At 47.3% G+C, this 23,110-nt stretch overlaps 1 protein-coding gene across 1 annotated transcript in view; it reads right to left on the bottom strand.

Annotated features, from left to right (window-relative positions):
- The window catches only part of LOC144673603 (uncharacterized), a gene marked incomplete at its 3' end in the record, with an annotated part of 236,213 nt that overhangs the window by 26,944 nt on the left and 186,159 nt on the right, over positions 1–23,110 (bottom strand). The window contains exons 9-11 of the mRNA XM_078535351.1: positions 12,239–12,309; positions 7,206–7,334; positions 1,997–2,149 (exon numbers count right to left, since the gene is read on the bottom strand). Of these exons, the coding sequence (XP_078391477.1) occupies positions 1,997–2,149; positions 7,206–7,334; positions 12,239–12,309 (353 nt within the window). The remainder of the gene's footprint in view (positions 1–1,996; positions 2,150–7,205; positions 7,335–12,238; positions 12,310–23,110) is intronic.

Here is a 23,110-nt window from a genome sequence, read left to right as displayed (position 1 = left end):
ACTCTCCCACACAAGCACTTTACTGACACACTCTGCCACACAAACACTGTACTGACACACTCTCCCACACAAATCCTGCACTGACACACTATCCCACACTAGCATTGTACTGACACACTCTCCCACACAAATCCTGCACTGACACACTCTCACACACAAGCACTTTACTGACACACTCTCCCACACAAAACCTGCACTGACACACTCTCCCACACTAGCATTGTGCTGACACACTCTGCCACACAAACACTGTACTGACACACTCTCCCAGACAAGCACTCTACTGACACACTCTCCCACACAAATCCTGCACTGACACACTCTCCTACACAAACAATGCACTGACACACTCTCCCACACAAACACCGTACTGACACACTGTCCCACGCAAACCCTGTACTGACACATTCTCCCACTCAAATCCTGCCCTGACACACTCTCCCACACAAACACTGTACTGACACACTCTCCCACACAATCACTGTACTGACACGCTCTCTCACACAATTACTGTACTGACACTCTCTCCCACACAAATACTGTACTGACACAATCTCCCAGTCAATCCCTGTACTGTCACATTTCCCACACAAGCACTTTACTGACACACTCTCCCACACAAATCCTGCACTGGCACGCTCTCCTACACAAATACTGCACTGACACACTCTCCCACACAAGCACTGTACTGATACACTCTCCCACACAAACACTGTACTGACACATTCACCTACATAAACCATGCGTTGACATACTCTCCCACACAATCCTAGTGCCGTCACATTCTCCCACACAAATCCTGTACTAACACATTCTCCCACAAAAACATTGCACTGACACACTCTCCCACACAATCACTGTACTGACGCACTCTCCTGCACAAATCCTGTACTGACGCACTCTCCCACACAAACCCTGTACTGACACATTCACCTACATAATCCATGTGTTGACATACTGTCCCACATAAACCTAGTGCCGTCACATTCTCCCATACAAGTCCTGTACCTACACACTCTAGCACACAAAGCCTGCACTGGCACAATCTCCCAAACATAACTCTGCTGACATTCTCTTGCACACAAGTCCTCTACTGATACACCCTCACATACAAATACTGTACTGACACAATCTCACAAAAATTCCCTGTACTTACACACTTGCCCGCACAACCCCTGTGCTGACACAGTCTCCCAGATAAATACTGCAATGACACTCTCTCCCATATAAATGCTGTACTGAAGCATCCTCACACAGAAAACCTGTACTGACACACTCTCCCACACAAACCCTGTACTGACACACTCTCCCACACAAATCCTGCACTGACACACTCTCCCACACAAATCCTGCACTGACACACTCTCCCACATAAATCCTGCACTGACACACTCTCACACACAAATCCTGCAATGACACACTCCCACACACAAATCCTGCAGTGACACACTCTTCCACACAAATACTGTACTGACACACTCTCCCACACAAATACTGCACTGACACACTCTCCCACACTAGCATTGTACTGACACACTCTCCTACACAAACACAGTACTGACACACTCTCCCACACAAATCCTGCACTGACACACTCTCCCACACAAATCCTGCACTGACACACTCTCCCACACAAATACTGCACTGACACACTCTCCCACACAAACCTGCACTGACACACTCTCCCACACAAATACTGCACTGACACACTCTCCCACACAAATCCTGCACTGACACACTCTCCCGCACAAATAATGCACTGACACACTCTCCCACACAAATCCTGCACTGACACACTCTCCCACACAAATACTGTACTGACACACTCTCCCACTGAAACACTGACACACTCTCCCACATAAATACTGTCATGACACACTCTACCACAAAAATAAGGACACACTCGCCAACACAACCACTGCGAGAGTTGCGCACACTCAAACACACTGACCTGGTGACAAACAAGCACAATGTCTAGCCATGTTCTGAACTTTACCTCTTCTCCCTGATCAGCAGATTTGCAATAAAATCTTTTGCTTCTTCCGAGATATTTTCAAAAGCCTCATCGTCAAAGCTGCATTTGGTAGTGAGTATGTTACTGAGTGTCTCCGCATCTGTATCTCCCAGAAATGGTGATAGCCCACTCAAACTAGACAGAAATGACAGGCAGAGACACTGAGAATGACAAATACACCAAACAAAATGACAAGCAAAAGGGTAACAGTCTTAGGGACCATGGTCTGTCAGAGAGTGTTACAGTCTGAGATGTCCAAGGCTGCGTGAGAGACGATTAGAGTTTCACAGCTCCCAGTCTGAGGGAGAGAGGGTTTCAGCCTGAGAGATCTCAGTCTGTGTGTGAGAGAGTTACAGTCTGACAAATCCCAGTCTATGTGAGAGGGTTTTAGAGCCTGAGAGATCCAAGTCTGTATGTAAGTGTATTACAGTCTGACAGAACCCCATCTGATAGAGAAGTGATTACAATCTGACATATCACATCAGAACAGAAGAAATAGGAGCAGTAGACCATTCAGCCTCTCGAGCCTGCTCCACCATTCAATACAATCATGAACGATCTTGGGCTTCAATTCCACTTTCCCCTCCCTTTCTCCCTTAATTCCCTGAGAGACCAAAAATCTATCTATCCCAGCCTTAAATGGTGGAGCATCCACAACCCTCTGGGATAGAGAAATCCAAAGATTCACAATCCTTTGAGTGAAGTAATTTCTCCTCATCTCAGTTCTAAATGATCAGACCCTTATCCTGAGACTGTGCCCCCGTGTTTTAGATTCCCCGACCTGTGGAAACAATCCCTCAGTGTCCACCCTGTCAAACCCCATCAGGATTTTATAGGTTTCAGTGAGATCACCTCTCATTCTTCTAAACTCCAGAGAAAATAGACACAATTTACTCAGTCTCTCATCATAGGACAACCCCCTCATCCCAGGGACCAATCTAGTGAATCTTCCCTGTATCGCCTCCAACACAAGTTTATCCTTTCTTAAATACGGAGACCAAAACTGCACACAGTATTCCAGATGTGGTCTCACCAAAACCCTGCACAATTGTAGCAAGACTTCCCGTACTCCAATCCCCTTACAATAAAGGCCAACATACTATTTGCCTTTCTAATTGTTTGCTGCACCTCCATGCTAACTTTCTGTGCTCCTTGTACGAGCACACCCAAGTCTCTTTGAACATCAACAGTTTCAAGTTTCTCATCTTTTAAAGAAAATCTGCTTTTTCTATTTTTACGACCAAAGTGAATAACTTCAACTTCCCCACATGATTCTCCATCTGTCATCTTGTTGCCCACTCGCTTAACTTGTTTATATCTCTGCAGACTCTCCCTGTCCTCCCCACAGCTTACCTTCCCACCTTGCTTTGTATCATCAGTAAACGTTGATACATTACTCTCTGCCTCTTCATCGAATTCATCACACAAGTTGTAAATAGCTGAGGCCCCAGCACTTACCCTTGCAGCACTCCACTATTCACTACCTGCCAACTTGAAATGGTTCCATTTATGACCACTCTCTGTTTTCTATTTGTTAACCATGATCATGGTGAGAGAGGGATACAGTCTGACAAATCTCTCTTTGTGTGATGGGGTTACAGTCTGACAGATGCCAGTCTGGGTGATTGGAGTTAGAGTTTGAGACAGCCAAGTGTGTGTGACAGAGGGCTATAGTCTTAAAGATTGCTGTGAGAGTGAGACAGGGTTACAGTCCGACAGATTGCTGAGAGAGTGAGAGGGGATTACAGTCTGACAAGTTACTGTCAGAGAGGGTTACAGTCTGACAGATTGTTGTGAGGGTGAGAGAGGATTAGAGTCTGGCAGATTGCTGTGACAGTGAGAGGATTACAGCCTGACAGATTGCTGTGAGAGTGGAAGAAGATTAGAGTCTGACATTGCTGTGAGGGTGAGAGAGGATTACAGTGTGACAGGTTTCTGTGATGGTTAGAGAGGATGACTGCCTGGCAGATTGCTGTGAGAGTGAGAGGATTACAATCTGACAGATTGCTGTGGGAGTGAAATAGGGTTACAGTCTGACATTTCTATGTGGGTGAGAAAAGATTACAGTCTGACAGATTACTGTGAGGGTGAGAGAGGATTACAGCCTACAGATTACTGTTATAGAGGCAAATTGCAGTGATAGTGAGAGAGGGTTATAGTCTGACAGATCGCTGTGAGAGAGGGTTACAGTCTTACAGTTTGTTGAGAGTGGGAAAGGGTTACAGTCTGACAGATTGCTGTGAGGGTGAGAGGATTACAGTCTGGCAGATTGTTGTGAGAGTGAGACAGAGTTACAGTCTGACAGATTGGTGTGAGAGGGGTTTACAGTCTGACAAGTTACTGTTAGAGAGGGTTACAGTCTGACAGCTTGTAGTGATAGAGAGTGAGGGTTGCAGTCTGACAGATTGCTGCGAGAGTGAGAGAGAAGGTTACAGTCTGACAGATTACTGTGAGAGAGGGTTACAGTCTGACAGATTGTTGTGAGGGTGAGAGAGGATTATAGTCTGGCAGATTGCTGTGAAAGTGAGAGGATTACAATCTGACAGATTGCTGTGAGAGTGAGAGGGGGTTATAGCCTGACAGATTGCTGTGAGAGTGGAAGAGGATTACAGTCTGACAGATTGCCGTGAGGGTGAGAGAGGATTACAGTGTGACAGGTTTCTGTGATGGTTAGAGAGGATAACAGCCTGGCAGAATGCTGTGAGAGCAAGACAGGATTACAGTCTGACAGGTTGCTGTGAGAATGAAATAGGGTTACAGTCTGACATTACTGTGAGGGTGAGAAAGAGTTACAGTCTGACAGATCACTGAGGGTGAGAGAGGATTACAGTCTACGGATTACTGTTATAGAGGGTTACAGTCTGGCAGATTGCAGTGACAGTGAGAGAGGGTTACAGTCTGACAGATTACTGTGAGAGTGAGAGAAGGTTACAGTCTGACAGATTGCTGTGAGATTGAGAGGATTACACTCTGACAGATTGCTGTGAGGGTGAGTGTTAGGGGAAAATTAAACATGCTAAATGAGAACACTGTAAGAATTCACTGAAGAGCACTTAAAACCTCCAAGCAGCCATGGATGCTAAACCTAATGACAGCTGAGGGTAAGCAGATGTATATTGCACACAAAGTGGCCTTGAGTTTGTGTGATTTACACAGTTTCAAGAGATGAGCTAATGTCCAGTCACAGGCAGAACCATTCAAGTGGTGCAATGGTGCGTTGAAGCCTTGAGAGCTGGACTGGAGATAAAACATAACATAAAGTTAGATTAGGTATACTCCTCTCTCAGATAGGGACAGGGCAGATACTCCTCTCTCAGATAGGGACAGGGCAGATACTCCTCTCTCAGATAGGGACATGGCAGATACTCCTCTCTCAGATAGGGACAGAGCAGATACTCCTCTCTCAGATAGGGACAGGGCAGATGGGTTAGCTTAGATATGGGAGCACATACAAAGACAAGAGAGGTCTTTGATGAAACACAAGGTCTTTGCGTACGTGTTTTAATTTTGATTGGATAATATAATTATGTATACACCCTTTAGAATAATTGGTTCGCAGAATCACATGTTTATATACTCAATAGGATAGTTTTAACATGATACCTGTGTGTCGGTTACCGATTGGATGTATTCAAATGTACTCAAATGTATTGTGATAAGAAAAGGTACAAAAGTAATGAAATGTAATCAATCTGGGAGCTGGGTCTTCATTCTTAGGAATGGTTGCGGCTCCCTTGCATATGCTTGAATAAAACCGGTAAAGGAAGCCTGAGTCTCTCTGGTCACTATGTGATCGGGGATTGTAATTTCTCCTCTTCAACTGTCCTATGTGGTAGTTGCAGGATTGGAGGGAGTACCTTCTTCAGTGAGAGAGGATTACAGTCTGACAGATTGCTATGAAGGTGAGAGAGGATTACAGTCTGACAGATTGCTGTGAGGGTGAGAGAGGATTACAGTCTGACAGATTGCTGTGAGGGTGAGAGAGGATTACAGTCTGACAGATTGCTGTGAGGGTGAGAGAGGATTACAGTCTGACAGATTGCTGTGAGGGTGAGAGAGGATTACAGTCTGACAGATTGCTGTGAGGGTGAGAGAGGATTACAGTCTGACAGATTGCTGTGAAGGTGAGAGAGGATTACAGTCTGACAGATTGCTGTGAGGGTGAGAGAGGATTACAGTCTGACAGATTGCTGTGAGGGTGAGAGGGGATTACAGTCTGACAGATTGCTGTGAGGGTGAGAGAGGATTACAGTCTGACAGATTGCTGTGAGGGTGAGAGGGGATTACAGTCTGACAGATTGCTGTGAGGGTGAGAAATGGTTACGATCTGTGAGATCAGGCTGTGTCTCATAATGAACTCACTTCTTGTGAAGTTGGATAATCATTTTAGATAATTTGCCTCCAGTCTGTTATTCTTTTTTTCATTTGTTCACAGAATATAAGCACCAGTAATAATTACCCAACCTTTATTGCCCTTGAGAAGGTGTTGGTAAGTGACTGACCATGTGGTGTTGTTATCAGGTCATCCATCTGATTTTATTCTTATTGGATTTTCTGTGAAATGCTGGACTCTGCTTCCCTTCGGCTCCTTTTCGTACCTGGGCTCTATCCTCCCAGGCCTGTTGGTCCTCAATCTACAGGGAGGCATCACGGTCCTGCATGGTCCCAAATCCTCGTTTCCCCTCACACCCTGCTCCCCCGTCTCACAGGGCTCTGCCTCTGGGCTAGGATCAGGAGCAGGCAGTTGGGCTTGCTATTATTCTGCCTGTCTAGCTGTGGTCAGGAGCACATCGCCTTCATGTTTGTTCAAAAGAGCTAACTGAATACACACTGGGTTCTGGACTGACCTCTGTCCCACTGTTCCTCTGTGGGATTGAACATTGAGATCCGAGTGGGTGCCAACCATTTTCTGGCAGTGCATACGTCCTTAGCAGTTTGTAAGAGGGCCCAGTGAATGAACTGGAGATTTCACTACATTTCCTAACTGTATCTCCACACAGCACACTCTCTCCTTCTGCAGCATCTAACAGCCTCACTAATTGGCCTGCCTTTGCATTCTGCTCAAATTACTCAGATCTGCAGCTCTTTCAAGCCTCTCGGACTTTTCCTGAAAGTTGAGTGAGCAGTCCTCAAATCCTGTCCACATTGCCCTGCCCAGCATGCTGACCTCGGACTATATTCTGTTACTCACAGCATGTAGGTGACAACACCAAGACTCCACATGTCCGTGGGAAAGGAGACGTGTTCAAAGTTGACAACTTCTGGAGCCAGGAATTCTGGCGTTCCAAAGGACACACGTAGCTTCTCTCTGGGCTTGTACCTGAGTAAGAAATCACAAGGTTGTTGTAATATTGCTTTAAGAGTGATGTCCCTTTAAGAAGCTCAACATGCACATGAGCCAGGTATCTGGATGTCATCATGTGATTAGGAGCCACGGCCTCTCTCTGCACTCTAGTACCCTAGATAACAGGATGTGTTAGAGATTGCTCGACTGCTTGCATTGATTTAGCTTTGAATAAACTCCACCAGAGATCCTCAAGCAAGTAGAATCCACATACCTCATTTATGTTACATATAGATAGCACAAGAATATCACTACATGGTTTTATAGCGACAATAGTTCTCTCTGAAGTGAAAAAGCAGAACAAAGGATACAAGCCTGAAGACCAGAAACAGCAAACAAGGTTAAAACCTACTCCAGAAATTCCAACAGTACAGGAAACAGACCAAAAACAAGCACCAAAAATGGAAGAAACAAGGCTCACTTACTTAACAAACTGAGAGTACCTTTGGGCTGGGCAAGTCCAGCAAGCTGCCAGCTGCCTCAGGCTCGCACTACTTAAAGTAAAGGGCAGACAGGAACAGAACGGATGGTACAGAGTTAAATACAAAATGAAAAATAGAAAAGGCATACCAAATACATATGCTGAAGGTACGCAGAGAGTTCACAAAGTAAATTATAAAGCAAGGGAAAAGCAGAAAGCACAGCAGCAACACTGCTGGAGGCACATAAAACATTCCTGCAAATTAATAACATCTGAAAAATGCTAAGGAATGGCAGAATGATGGATATCATACCCACCCAGATTGAACAGGAAGGCCACCAATGTCTATCTGAATTCAAACTTTTTAAACAAAGAATACAGCTCTGCTTCATAGATCAGCCAGTTACAGAACCGAATAGGCAAGTAGTGACAATACTGATAGCAATTGGTAACGAGGGGCTATACAGAATCAATACATTGGGGCTATCCAAAGAGAACCAGAAAGATCTCAAAAGATATAGCAAGAGCTAGAGGGTCAGCTTCGGCTAAGAGTAAATTTTAGAATTCACAGAATCACTGAATCACAGAATCACACAATGCAGAAGAGGCCCTTCGGCCCATCAAGTCTGCACCGACACGTGAGAAATATCTGACCTACCTAGTCCCATTTACCAGCACTTGGCCCATAGCCTTGATTCAACGCCGAGAATCGAGGTCATACAGGCAAGAGCTACAGGAATCAACAGACCAATTTGTCAGCAGGTACTTCAACAATTTTCCTCACATCGTCCTCCTCCTCCAGCTACCAGGCCTTCAGAAGGTGTTGGCAACCATGGACTTGCATTGGATTGATCCATGATTATACTTGGTAAAGTACTGCAGTGGTTTGTCATTGCTTTCTGCAGTCTGGCTGACCAGGAAACTCACTCGCTCTTACCACCTGCCATCAGGCGTATTGGAAGGATTTACAGGCTGATAACTAGCCTGTTTGGCCAAGTTATGAATGCAACTTCCATGGCCATCAAGTCCTGAAGTGGGATTTGAACCCACAGCTTCTGGGCTAGAGGTGGGGACACTAGCAAGGGCAACAAATGTGACTTTTCAGAGACCGAATTGTTGAGTGAATAATGGAGTTGGTGGTTGCCTCAACACCTATCCAAGCGTTCCAAAAAGACCTCTTGGAAAAAAGAAAGGCCACAGCATTGATGTGCTACTAGAAGATGGCAGGAAGTATGAAGCCATTGTAGCTGGACAGCAGCATCTGCAAGCACTAGGAGCAGCTAACAGTATTGGCATGATAGACAGGCCACAAAAAACAAGCAAGCTCTGTGGTATCTGTGGTTTGTCACACCCACCATGGAGCTTCCCTGCATTCCAAGTTCGGTGCGAAAGGACACTGGGCATGCCTAGGCAAGAAATGTGGCTCCAGGGCTACAGCCAGAGGGCACAATAGGACACAAACAAACAGATGATAGGCACAGCAGCATGGTAACAGCAGCAAGGAGAGAGCCACAAACACAAGCCGATACACAAAGTTCACAGCAAGATAGACCCGAGTCGAGACCTGGAGTGGAACAGCTTTCTACCAGAGGATTAGACTTTCCACATTGTGAATGTAACACATCGCGTGGATGAAGTCAGGCCACTGGAAGCTTTTGACACTATCAATGATATGCCTAAGGAAAGCTGACTAACTTAAACTCAAGATCAAGATTGACATGGGAGCTGGCACAAACACCCTGCCAGTCTGAATCTTGAGGAAAATGTACCTGGGCCATTGGAAATCTTGGCACAATCGACACTTGCTAAATTGACTGCGTACCATGGGTTACCAACACTTTGCATTGGTACACTAACAGAGCAATGCAGATACAGCAATTTGGCATGGAGACCACAGCTATTTTACTTGGTAACATGAGCGGACCAGCAGTGGCAGGACTGCCAGCATGTAACATCTCAATCCATGAGATCACTAGGATACCAACAGCAGCAGAAGAGACCAAGAACACTGGCATTGAGTTGGTCCAAGAACTACAACTGTACCCGGATGGGTTTGACGTTGTTGGAGATTTTAAAGGTGACGCTGTCTGCACCTCAGAGAAGACGCAATTCCATCAATCGCCCATCCCAGAAAGTGTAGCATTCATATACAAGGAAAGCTCAAGTGCGGGGCACACCAGAGCCACCAGCCACAGCAACATAAAGAATCTCTACACCTCATGAGGTTCTGTCAGTTCCTTGGTCCAAAATCGCCACCGATCTATTTACCATAAATGGAGTCAACTTAATCTTAGTCACAGATTACTTCTCCAAATTTCCAATTGTCAGGAAGACAAGGGACATGTTAAGTGTATCCGTGGCAGATACATTGGATGCTATATTCAGTCTGTTCAGTGAACCTGATGGAAATCATCTTGGACAATGGGCCACAGTATATGGGCAGACCTTTCAGGGACGTGTGCCAAATGGAGCATGAACTATGTGACGTCCTCACCACACTAACCCCAATCTACTGGCCTCACTGAGCGGATGGTCCACACTATCAAATCACTTATCCTGATGTGTAGGACAACGAAACAAGATTTTCGTGTTGTCACATTATAAGTCCAAGCTACATCTCTGGATACAGGTTTACCATCACTAAGAGAGATCATGTTTGGAAGGCAAGTGAGAACGATCTTGCCAAGCCATCACCTATCCAAATTCTCCAAGATGCAGAACGTACTTCTCAAAAACCAAGAGAGGATGAAGATGATGCATGACAGGCATGCAGGAAAAGAAGTACCTCAGCTACACATTGGACAAAAGGTCTGTGTCGCACACCCCACAATGGAACCATGGTTACCCACAGAGGTATCCAAAGTGCGCAGTGAGTCCAGGTCTTATGAAGTCACAACATCCAATGGAGCAATGGTGAGGAGGAACAAAAACCAGCTAAGAGAAACACGCAACACACCAATTGTGCCCAGCCAACACGAAAGAGTACACCCAGATGACGACGATAGGATGGGCCAGGACAACAACAAACACGCTAACAACCGAGAACAGCCAAGGGCAAAACCCACATCTCCAGAAGGTTACAACGTCACGAGATCTGGAAGAGTTTTCAAACCACTGAAAGTATATATGGAGTCCTAGACTTCCAAGCTGATAAATTTTACAATCATTATTTCTGTATACGTAAAGCTTACAATCCCCATCTCTGTCTAACTAAATTTGCTATTGCTCAGTGTCTATAGGCAGAATTGTCCCAGATTTTCACTAAGTGCTATACAGGGCAGGAAAATAATGTTTTACCCACTGGCTGCAATGGCGGCTTCTCACACCATTTCATCCCAATCCCATTGCATTAACTATGCATTCCTGGGAAACACGCCGTTTCAATGGCGGGCAGGGTCTCATTCGCCCGCCACACCATCACCTCGCTGCTTCATCACACCGAGCACCTTATTTAAAGTACACCCACATGTACACCTCTCAGTGCTTCCAGCCCAGGACGGCTGCACGGAAGACATGGCCCCGAAAGACAAAAAAATTGCAGCACCCCCGCCGGGTTTCCTGATGCGTCCCTCAAGTGCCTTTTAGACAACATGGAGAAACGCTGCTAAGGCCCCCACCCCTGCTCTGGCTGCAGGATGGGCAGTAACATCACCAATTCAGCATGGGAGGTGGTGGCAGTGGTGCACATCCAATGCCTTGCAAAAGAGGACAGCCACCCAGTGCAGCAAAGGGATGAATGGTCTTATCCGTTCCGCCAGGGTGAGCCACTCTTCTCATCACTCTCAGCTCACACACTCACAAACCCATCACACATCCACAGGGATCTCACATCTCAAGGGACAACACCACTAACTCTCACACACACCCTCACATCTCCATCAGGCTCATATCCTCTCGAGCTCGCGTCCTCATCCTGTCCATGGTTCCGCTCACCACACAAACATGCCACCCAGTGCCCCTTGTCCTGCTTACATTCTCTCCATCTGTTTTCATGCTCACATCAGCAGGAAGAGGTCCCAGACAGGGGTAGAGTGGACTACATTAGGCCCTCACTCACTTTGAAGAGTATGTAATGCATTGATTGGTGAGGATGTGGACCACGCCAGCGGTGACGGTGAGGTCGGTGGCAAATACCCTCGTGAGGATCCTGCACCACCTCATCCCTCTCTCAACACAACTGTGAGTGCTCTCTCTCCTGATTTTAGCTGCTATGCACCAATTATCTCCACTTTGGCTCACAGGGAGCTCTTCCAAGCGGCCGACACAGATGCGGCCTGACCTGCTGAGTATTTCCAGCAATTTCTGCTCTCATCTCAGATTTCCAGCATCTGCAATATTTTGATTTTGGAACTCATAGTGTCAGAAATGTAGACATTAGCCTTTAGCAGACAAACAGGGAGAATACATGACATCTCAACATCACACACAATATTCCAGTGACACTCAGGGAGAACATTACCTCCTGGCCAGTCCAAAGTCAATGATCTTAACCTGATTCCCATGTGAATCCACACATATGATGTTCTCAGGCTGTAGAGAGCAAAATAAAAGTCAGCAATTTGAATTAACTTAATGGCACCACATCTGTGAAATCGGAGTGTTACAGAGAGGGGTGTGGGGTATATCAGAGTGTTGCAGTGATGTGTGTGGGGTATATCAGAGTGTTGCAGTGATGTGTGTGGGGTATATCAGAGTGTTACAGTGATGTGTGTGGGGTATATCAAAGTGTTACAGTGAGGGGTGTGGGGTGTATCAAAGTGTTACAGTGAGGGGTGTGGGGTGTATCAGAGTGTTACAGTGAGGGGTGTGGGGTATATGGGACTGTTACAGTGAGAGATGTGGGGTATATCAGAGTGTTACAGTGAGGTGTGTGGGGTATATCGGAGCGTTAAAGTGAGGGGTGTGGGGTATATCGGAGTGTTACAGTGAGGGGTGTGGGGAATATCGGATTGTTACAGGGAGGGGTGTGGGGTATATCGGAGTATTACAGTGAGGGGTGTGGGGTATATCAGAGTGTTACAGTGAGGTGTGTGGGGTATATCGGAGTGTTACAGTGAGGGGTGTGGGGTATATCGGAGTGTTACAGTGAGGGGTGTGGGGCATATCGGATTGTTACAGCGAGGGGTGTGGGGTATATCGGAGTGTTACAGTGAGGGGTGTGGGGTATATCAGTGTGTTACATTGAGGGGTGTGGGGTATATCAAGTTGTTACAGTGAGGAGTGTGGGGTATATCAGGGTGTTACAGTGCGGGGTGCGGGGTATATGAGAGTGTTGCATTGAGGGGTGTGGGGTGTATCAGGTTGTTACAGCGAGGGGTGTGGGGCATATCAGGGTGTTACAGTGAGAGGTGTTGGGTGTATCAGAGTGTTGCAGTGAGGGGTGTGGGATATATCAGGGTGTTACAGTGAGGGTCTAGGGTATATCAGAGTGATACAGTGAGGGGTGTGGGGTATATCAGAGTGTTACAGTGAGGGTGTGGGGTATCTCAGAGTGATACAGTAAGGGGTGTGGGGTATATCAGGATGTTACAGTGAAGCTGTGGGGATTATCAGAGTGTTGCAGTGAGGGGTGTCGGATATATCAAGGTTTTACAGTGAGGGGTGTGGGGTATATCAGAGTGTTGCAGCGAGGGGTGTTGGGTATATCAGGGTGTTGCAGTGAGTGGAGTGGAGTATATCAGAGTGTTAGAGCGAGGGTGGTGGGGTATATCAGGATGTTACAGTGAGGGATGTGCGATATATCAGAGTGTTACAGCAAAGGTTGTTGGGTATATCAGGGTGTTAGAGTGAGAGGAGTAGGGTATATCAGAGTGTTACAGTGCGGGGTGTGGGGTATATCAGGATGTTACAGTGAGGGATGTGGGGTGTATCCCAGTGTTGCAATGAGGGGTGTAGGATATATCAGAGTGTTACAATGAGGGGTGTAGGGTATATCAGAGTGTTACAGGGAGGGGTGTGGAGTATATCAGGGTGTTACACTGAGGGGGTGGGGTATATCAGAGTGTTAAGTGAGGGCGTGGTATATATCAGAGTGTTACAGTGAGGGTTGTGGGGTATATCATGGCGTTGCAGTGAGGGTTGTGAGGTGTATCAGAGTGTTGCAGTGAGAGGTGTGGGATATATCAGAGTGTTACAGTGAGGGGTGTGGGGTATATCAGAGTGCTACAGTGAGGGTGTGGGGTATATCAGAGTGTTACAGTGAGGGGTCTTGGGTATATCAGGGTGCTTCAGTGAGAGGTGTGGGGTGTATCAGAGTGTTACAATGAGGGGTGTAGGATATATCAGAGTGTTAAAGCGAGGGGTGTGGGTTATATCGGAGTGTTACAGTGAGGGATGTGGGTTATAACAGAGTGTTACAGTGAGGGGTGCGGGCTATATCGGATTGTTACAGCAAGGGGTGTGGGTTATATCGGAGTGTTACAGTGAGGGGTATGGGGTATATCAGAGTGTTACAGTGAGGGGTGTGGGGTATTTCAGAGTGTTACAGCGAGGGGTGTGGGGTATATCAGGGTGTTACAGTGAGGGATGTGGGGTATATCAGAGAGTTACAGCGAAGGGTGTGGGGTATATCAGGGTTTTACAGTGAGAGGAGTGGAGTATATAAGAGTGTTGCAGCGAGGGGTGTAGGGTATATCAGGGTGTTGCAGTGAGTGGAGTGGAGTATATCAGAGTGTTAGAGCGAGGGTTGTGGGGTATATCAGGGTGTTACAGTGTGGGGTATGGAGTATATCAGGGTGTTACAGTGAGGGTGAGGGGTATATCAGGGTGTTACAGTGAGGGGTGTGGGGTATATCAGGGTGTTACAGCGAGGGGTGTCGAGTATATCAGAGTGTTGGAGCGAGGGTTGTGGGGTATATCAGGGTGTTACATTGAGGGGTGTGGGATATATCAGAGTGTTACAGCAAGGGTTGTTGGGTATATCAGGGTGTTAGAGTGAGGGGAGTGGGGTATATCAGAGTGTTACAGTGCGGGGTGTGGGGTATATCAGGATGTTACATTGAGGGATGTGGGGTGTATCCCAGTGTTGCAATGAGGGGTGTGGGATATATCAGAGTGTTACAATGAGGGGTGTAGGGTATATCAGAGTGATACAGGGAGGGGTGTGGGGTATATCAGGGTGTTACACTGAGGGGGTGGGGTATATCAGAGTGTTACAGTGAGGGTGTGGTGTATATCAGAGTGTTACAGTGAGGGTGTGGGGTCTATCAGAGTGTTACAGCGAGGGGTGTGGGGTATATCAGAGTGTTACAGTGAGGGTGTAGGGTATATCAGCGTGTTACAGTGAGGGGTGTGGGGTATATCAGGGTGTTGCAGTGAGGGGTGTGGGGTGCATCAGAGTGTTACAGTGAGAGGTGTGGGGTATATCAGAGTATTACAGTGAGGGGTGTGGGGTGCATCAGAGTGCTGCAGTGAGGGGTGTGGGATATATCAGAGTGTTACATTGAGAGGTGTGGGATATATCAGAGTGTTACAGTGAGGGAAGTTGGGTATATCAGAGTGTTACAGTGAGGGTGTGGGGTATATCAGATTGTTACAGTGAGGGGTGTTGGGTATATCAGGGTGTTTCAGTGAGGGGTGTGGGGTGTATCAGAGTGTTACAATGAGGGGTGTAGGATATATCAGAGTGCTAAAGTGAGGGGTGTGGGTTATATCAGAGTGTTACAGTGAGGGGTGTGGGGTATATCAGAGTGTCACAGTGAGGCTTTCTTGCGTATATCAGAGTGTTACAGTGAGGGGTGTAGGATATATCAGGGTGTTACAGTGAGGTGTGTGCGGTTTAACAGAGTGTTTCAGTGAGGGGTGTGGGGTATATCAGAGTGTTGCAGTGAGGGGTGTGGGGTATAACAGAGTGTTACAGTGAGGTGTGTGGGGTATATCGGAGTGTTACAGTGAGGGGTGTGGTGTATATCGGAGTGTTACAGTGAGGGGTGCGGGCTATATCGGATTGTTACAGCAAGGGTTGTGGGGTATATCGGAGTGTTACAGTGAGGGGTATGGGTTATATCAGAGTGTTACAGTGAGGGGTGTGGGGTATTTCAGAGTGTTACAGTGAGGGTTTGTTCCATATATCAGAGTGTTACAGTGAGGGGTGTAGGTTATATCAGGGTGTTACATTGAGGTGTGTGGGGTATATCAGAGTGTCACAGTGAGGGCTTGTTGCGTACATCAGAGTGTTACAGTGAGGGGTGTAGGATATATCAGTGTGTTACAGTGAGGTGTGTGGGGTATAACAGAGTGTTTCAGTGAGGGGTGTGGGGTATATCAGAGCGTTACTGCAAGGGGTGTGGGTTATATCAGGATGTTACAGTGAGGGGTGTGGGGTATATCGGAGTGTTACAGTGCGGGGTGTGGTGTATATCGGAGTGTAACAGTGAGGGGTGTTTGGTATATCAGAGTGTTACAGTGAGGGGTGTGGGGTATTTCAGAGTGTTACAGTGAGGGGTGTGGGGTGCATCAGAGTGTTACAGTGAGGGGTGTTGGGTATATCAGGGTGTTTCAGTGAGGGGTGTGGGGTGTATCAGAGTGTTACAATGAGGGGTGTAGGATATATCGGAGTGTTACAGTGAGGGGTGTGGAGTATTTCAGAGTGTTACAGTGAGGGGTGTGGGTTATATCAGTGTGTTACAGTGAGGGGTGTGTGGTATTTCAGAGTGTTACAGTGAGGGTTTGTTCCGTATATCAGAGTGTTACAATGAGGGGTGTAGGGTATATCATGGTGTTACAGTGAGGTGTGTGGGGTATATCAGAGTGTCACAGTGAGGGCTTGTTGCGTACATCAGAGTGTTACAGTGAGGGGTGTAGGATATATCAGTGTGTTTCAGTGAGGGGTGTGGGGTATATCAGAGCGTTACTGCAAGGGGTGTGGGTTATATCAGGATGTTACAGTGAGGGGTGTGGGGTATATCGGAGTGTTACAGTGCGGGGTGTGGTGTATATCGGAGTGTTACAGTGAGGGGTGTTTGGTATATCAGAGTGTTACAGTGAGGGGTGTGGGGAATATCAGGGTGTTACAGTGAGGGGTGTGGGGTATATCAGGGTGATACAGTGAAGGTGTGGTGTATATCAGAGTGTTACAGTGAGGGGTGTGGTGTATATAAGGGTGTTACAGCGAGGGGTGTGGGGTATATCAGAGTTCAACAGTGAGTGGTGTGGGGTATATCAGGGTGTTACAGTGAGAGGAGTGGGGAATATCAGAGTGTTAGAGCGAGGGTTGTGGGGTATATCAGGGTGTTACAGTGAGGGGTGTGGGGTATATCAGGGTGTTACAGTGAGGGGTGTGGTGTATATCAGGGTGTTACAATGAGGGGTGTGGGATATGTCAGAGTTGATACAGCAAGGGTTGTGGGGTATATGAGGGTGTTAGAGTGAGAGGACTGGGGTATATCAGAGTGTTACAGTGCGGTGTGTGGGGTATATCAGGGTGTTATAGTGAGGGGTGTGGGGTGTATCAGAGTGTTACAATGAGGGGTGTAGGGTATATCAGAGTGTTACAGCGAGGGGTATGGGGTATATCAGGGTGTTACAGTGAAGGGGTGGGGTATATCAGAGTGTTACAGTGAGGGGTGTGGGGTATATCAGAGTGTTACAGTGAGGGTGTGGGGTATATCAGCGTGTTACAGTGAGGGGTGTGGGGTATATCAGGGTGTTGCAGTGAGGGGTGTGGGGTGCATCAGAGTGCTGCAGTGAGGGGTGTGGGATATATCAGAGTGTTACATTGAGAGGTGTGGGATATATCAGAGTGTTACAGTGAGGGGTGTAGGGTATATCAGAGTGTTACAGTGAGGGTGTGGGGTATATCAGATTGTTACAGTGAGGGGTGTTGGGTATATCAGAGTGTCACAGGGAGGGGTGTGGGGTATATCAGGGTGTTACACTGAGGGGGTGGGGTATATCAGAGTGTTACAGTGAGGGTGTGGTGTATATCAGAGTGTTACAGTGAGGGTGTGGGGTCTATCAGAGTGTTACAGTGAGGGGTTTTGGGTATATCAGGGTGTTTCAGTGAGGGGTGTGGGCTGTATCAGAGTGTTACAATGAGGGGTGTAGGATATATCAGAGTGTTAAAGCGAGGGGTGTGGGTTATATCGGAGTGTTACAGTGAGGGGTGTGGAGTATTTCAGAGTGTTACAGTGAGGGGTGTGGGTTATATCAGATTGTTACAGTGAGGGGTGTGGGGTATTTCAGAGTGTTACAGTGAGTGGTGTGGGGTATATCAGAGTGTTAGAGCGAGGGTTGTGGGGTATATCAGGGTGTTACAGTGTGGGGTATGGGGTATATCAGGGTGTTACAGTGAGGGTGTGGGGTATATCAGGGTGTTACAGTGAGGGGTGTGGGGTATATCAGGGTGTTACAGCGAGGGGTGTGGGATATATCAGAGTGTTACAGCAAGGGTTGTTGGGTATATCAGGGTGTTAGAGTGAGGGGAGTGGGGTATATCAGAGTATTACAGTGCGGGGTGTGGGGTATATCAGGATGTTACATTGAGGGATGTGGGGTGTATCCCAGTGTTGCAATGAGGGGTGTGGGATATATCAGAGTGTTACAATGAGGGGTGTAGGGTATATCAGAGTGTTACAGGGAGGGGTGTGGGGTATATCAGGGTGTTACACTGAGGGGGTGGGGTATATCAGAGTGTTACAGTGAGGGTGTGGTGTATATCAGAGTGTTAAACTGAGGGGTGTGGGGTACATCAGGGGGTTGCAGTGAGGGGTGTGGGGTGTATCAGAGGGTTGCAGTGAGGGGTGTGGGATATATCAGAGTGTTACATTGAGAGGGGTGGGATATATCAGAGTGTTACAGTGAGGGGTGTGGGGTATATCAGAGTGTTACAGTGAGGGTGTGGGGTCTATCAGAGTGTTACAGTGAGGGGTGTTGGGTATATCAGGGTGTTTCAGTGAGGGGTGTGGGGTGAATCAGAGTGTTACAGTGAGGGGTGTTGGGTATATCAGGGTGTTTCAGTGAGGGGTGTGGGGTATATCAGAGTGTTAAAGCGAGGGGTGTGGGTTATATCGGAGTGTTACAGTGAGGCGTGGAGTATTTCAGAGTGTTACAGTGAGGGGTGTGGGTTATATCAGAGTGTTACAGTGAGGGGTGTGGGGTATTTCAGAGTGTTACAGTGAGGGTTTGTTCCATATATCAGAGTGTTACAGTGAGGGGTGTAGGGTATATCAGGGTGTTACAATGAGGTGTGTGGGGTATATCAGAGTGTCACAGTGAGGGCTTGTTGCGTACATCAGAGTGTTACAGTGAGGGGTGTAGGATATATCAGTGTGTTACAGTGAGGTGTGTGGGGTATAACAGAGTGTTTCAGTGAGGGGAGTGGGGTATATCAGAGCGTTACTGCAAGGGGTGTGGGTTATATCAGGATGTTACAGTGAGGGGTGTGGGGTATATCGGAGTGTTACAGTGCGGGGTGTGGTGTATATCGGAGTGTTACAGTGAGGGGTGTTTGGTATATCAGAGTGTTACAGTGAGGGGTGTGGAGTATTTCAGAGTGTTACATTGAGGGGTGTGGGGTATATCAGGTTGTTACAGTGTGAATGTGTGGGGTATATCAGAGTGTTACAGTGAGGGGTGTGGGGTATATCAGGGTGTTACAGTGAGGGGTGTGGGGTATATCAGGGTGATACAGTGAAGGTGTTGTGTATATCAGGGTGTTACAGTGAGGGGTGTGGTGTATATAAGGGTGTTACAGCGAGGGCTGTGGGGTTTATCAGAGTTCAACAGTGAGTGGTGTGGGGTATATCAGGGTGTTACAGTGAGAGGAGTGGGGAATATCAGAGTGTTAGAGCGAGGGTTGTGGGGTATATCAGGGTGTTACAGTGAGGGGTGTGGGGTATATCAGGGTGTTACAGTGAGGGGTGTGGTGTATATCAGGGTGTTACAATGAGGGGTGTGGGATATGTCAGAGTTGATACAGCAAGGGTTGTGGGGTATATGAGGGTGTTAGAGTGAGAGGACTGGGGTATATCAGAGTGTTACAGTGCGGTGTGTGGGGTATATCAGGGTGTTATAGTGAGGGGTGTGGGGTGTATCAGAGTGTTACAATGAGGGTTGTAGGGTATATCAGAGTGTTACAGAGAGGGGTATGGGGTATATCAGGGTGTTACAGTGAAGGGGTGGGGTATATCAGAGTGTTACAGTGAGGGGTGTGGGGTATATCAGAGTGTTACAGTGAGGGTGTGGGGTATATCAGCGTGTTACAGTGAGGGGTGTGGGGTATATCAGGGTGTTGCAGTGAGGGGTGTGGGGTGCATCAGAGTGTTACAGTGAGAGGTGTGGGGTATATCAGGGTATTACAGTGAGGGGTGTGGGGTGCATCAGAGTGCTGCAGTGAGGGGTGTGGGATATATCAGAGTGTTACAGTGAGGGGTATTGGGTATATCAGAGTGTTACAGTGAGGGTGTGGGGTATATCGGATTGTTACAGTGAGGGGTGTTGGGTATATCAGGGTGTTTCAGTGAGGGGTGTGGGGTGTATCAGAGTGTTACAATGAGGGGTGTAGGATATATCAGAGTGCTAAAGTGAGGGGTGTGGGTTATATCAGAGTGTTACAGTGAGGGGTGTGGGGTATTTCAGATTGTTAGAGTGAGGTTTTGTTGTGTATATCAGAGTGTTACAGTGAGGGGTGTAGGATAAATCAGGGTGTTATAGTGAGATGTGTGGGGTATATCAGAGTGTCACAGTGAGGCTTTCTTGCGTATATCAGAGTGTTACAGTGAGGGGTGTAGGATATATCAGGGTGTTACAGTGAGGTGTGTGCGGTTTAACAGAGTGTTTCAGTGAGGGGTGTGGGGTATATCAGAGTGTTGCAGTGAGGGGTGTGGGGTATAACAGAGTGTTACAGTGAGGTGTGTGGGGTATATCGGAGTGTTACAGTGAGGGGTGTGGTGTATATCGGAGTGTTACAGTGAGGGGTGCGGGCTATATCGGATTGTTACAGCAAGGGTTGTGGGGTATATCGGAGTGTTACAGTGAGGGGTGTGGGTTATATCAGAGTGTTACAGTGAGGGGTGTGGGGTATTTCAGAGTGTTACAGTGAGGGTTTGTTCCGTATATCAGAGTGTTACAGTGAGGGGTGTAGGTTATATCAGGGTGTTACATTGAGGTGTGTGGGGTATATCAGAGTGTCACAGTGAGGGCTTGTTGCGTACATCAGAGTGTTACAGTGAGGAGTGTAGGATATATCAGTGTGTTACAGTGAGGTGTGTGGGGTATAACAGAGTGTTTCAGTGAGGGGTGTGGGGTATATCAGAGCGTTACTGCAAGGGGTGTGGGTTATATCAGGATGTTACAGTGAGGGGTGTGGGGTATATCGGAGTGTTACAGTGCGGGGTGTGGTGTATATCGGAGTGTTACAGTGAGGGGTGTTTGGTATATCAGAGTGTTACAGTGAGGGGTGTGGGGTGCATCAGAGTGTTACAGTGAGGGGTGTTGGGTATATCAGGGTGTTTCAGTGAGGGGTGTGGGGTGCATCAGAGTGTTACAGTGAGGGGTGTGGAGTATTTCAGAGTGTTACAGTGAGGGGTGTGGGTTATATCAGTGTGTTACAGTGCGGGGTGTGTGGTATTTCAGAGTGTTACAGTGAGGGTTTGTTCCGTATATCAGAGTGTTACAATGAGGGGTGTAGGGTATATCATGGTGTTACAGTGAGGTGTGTGGGGTATATCAGAGTGTCACAGTGAGGGCTTGTTGCGTACATCAGAGTGTTACAGTGAGGGGTGTAGGATATATCAGTGTGTTACAGTGAGGTGTGTGGGGTATAACAGAGTGTTTCAGTGAGGGGTGTGGGGTATATCAGAGCGTTACTGCAAGGGGTGTGGGTTATATCAGGATGTTACAGTGAGGGGTGTGGGGTATATCGGAGTGTTACAGTGCGGGGTGTGGTGTATATCGGAGTGTTACAGTGAGGGGTGTTTGGTATATCAGAGTGTTACAGTGAGGGGTGTGGGGTATATCAGGGTGTTACAGTGAGGGGTGTGGGGTATATCAGGGTGATACAGTGAAGGTGTGGTGTATATCAGAGTGTTACAGTGAGGGGTGTGGTGTATATAAGGGTGTTACAGCGAGGGGTGTGGGGTATATCAGAGTTCAACAGTGAGTGGTGTGGGGTATATCAGGGTGTTACAGTGAGAGGAGTGGGGAATATCAGAGTGTTAGAGCGAGGGTTGTGGGGTATATCAGGGTGTTACAGTGAGGGGTGTGGGGTATATCAGGGTGTTACAGTGAGGGGTGTGGTGTATATCAGGGTGTTACAATGAGGGGTGTGGGATATGTCAGAGTTGATACAGCAAGGGTTGTGGGGTATATGAGGGTGTTAGAGTGAGAGGACTGGGGTATATCAGAGTGTTACAGTGCGGTGTGTGGGGTATATCAGGGTGTTATAGTGAGGGGTGTGGGGTGTATCAGAGTGTTACAATGAGGGGTGTAGGGTATATCAGAGTGTTACAGCGAGGGGTATGGGGTATATCAGGGTGTTACAGTGAAGGGGTGGGGTATATCAGAGTGTTACAGTGAGGGGTGTGGGGTATATCAGAGTGTTACAGTGAGGGTGTGGGGTATATCAGCGTGTTACAGTGAGGGGTGTGGGGTATATCAGAGTGTTACAGTGAGGGTGTGGGGTATATCAGATTGTTACAGTGAGGGGTGTTGGGTATATCAGGGTGTTTCAGTGAGGGGTGTGGGGTGTATCAGAGTGTTACAATGAGGGGTGTAGGATATATCAGAGTGTTAAAGTGAGGGGTGTGGGTTATATCAGATTGTTACAGTGAGGGGTGTGGGGTATTTCAGATTGTTAGAGTGAGGTTTTGTTGTGTATATCAGAGTGTTACAGTGAGGGGTGTAGGATAAATCAGGGTGTCATAGTGAGGTGTGTGGGGTATATCAGAGTGTCACAGTGAGGCTTTCTTGCGTATATCAGAGTGTTACAGTGAGGGGTGTGTGGTTTAACAGAGTGTTTCAGTGAGGGGTGTGGGGTATATCAGAGTGTTGCAGTGAGGGGTGTGGGGTATAACAGAGTGTTACAGTAAGGTGTGTGGGGTATTTCAGAGTGTTACAGTGAAGGTGTGGGGTATATCAGAGTGTTACAGTGAGGTTTTGTTGCGTATATCAGAGTGTTACAGTGAGGAGTGTAGCATATATCAGGTTGTTACAGTGAGGTGTGTGCGGTATATCAGAGTGTTTCAGTGAGGGGTGTGGGGTATATCAAGTAGATACAGCGAGGGGTTAGGGGTATATCAGAGTGTTGCAGTGAAGGGTGTTGGGTATATCGGAGTGTTACAGTTAGTGGTGTGGTGTATATCAGAGTGTTACAGTGTGGGGTGTGGCGTATATC

Source organism: Cetorhinus maximus, unplaced genomic scaffold (genome assembly GCF_964194155.1).
Source record: "Cetorhinus maximus unplaced genomic scaffold, sCetMax3.hap1.1 HAP1_SCAFFOLD_393, whole genome shotgun sequence".
NCBI lineage: Eukaryota > Metazoa > Chordata > Chondrichthyes > Lamniformes > Cetorhinidae > Cetorhinus > Cetorhinus maximus.
The sequence above is the reverse complement of the archived record's forward strand: the minus strand, read 5'-3'. Positions and strand labels throughout refer to the sequence as shown.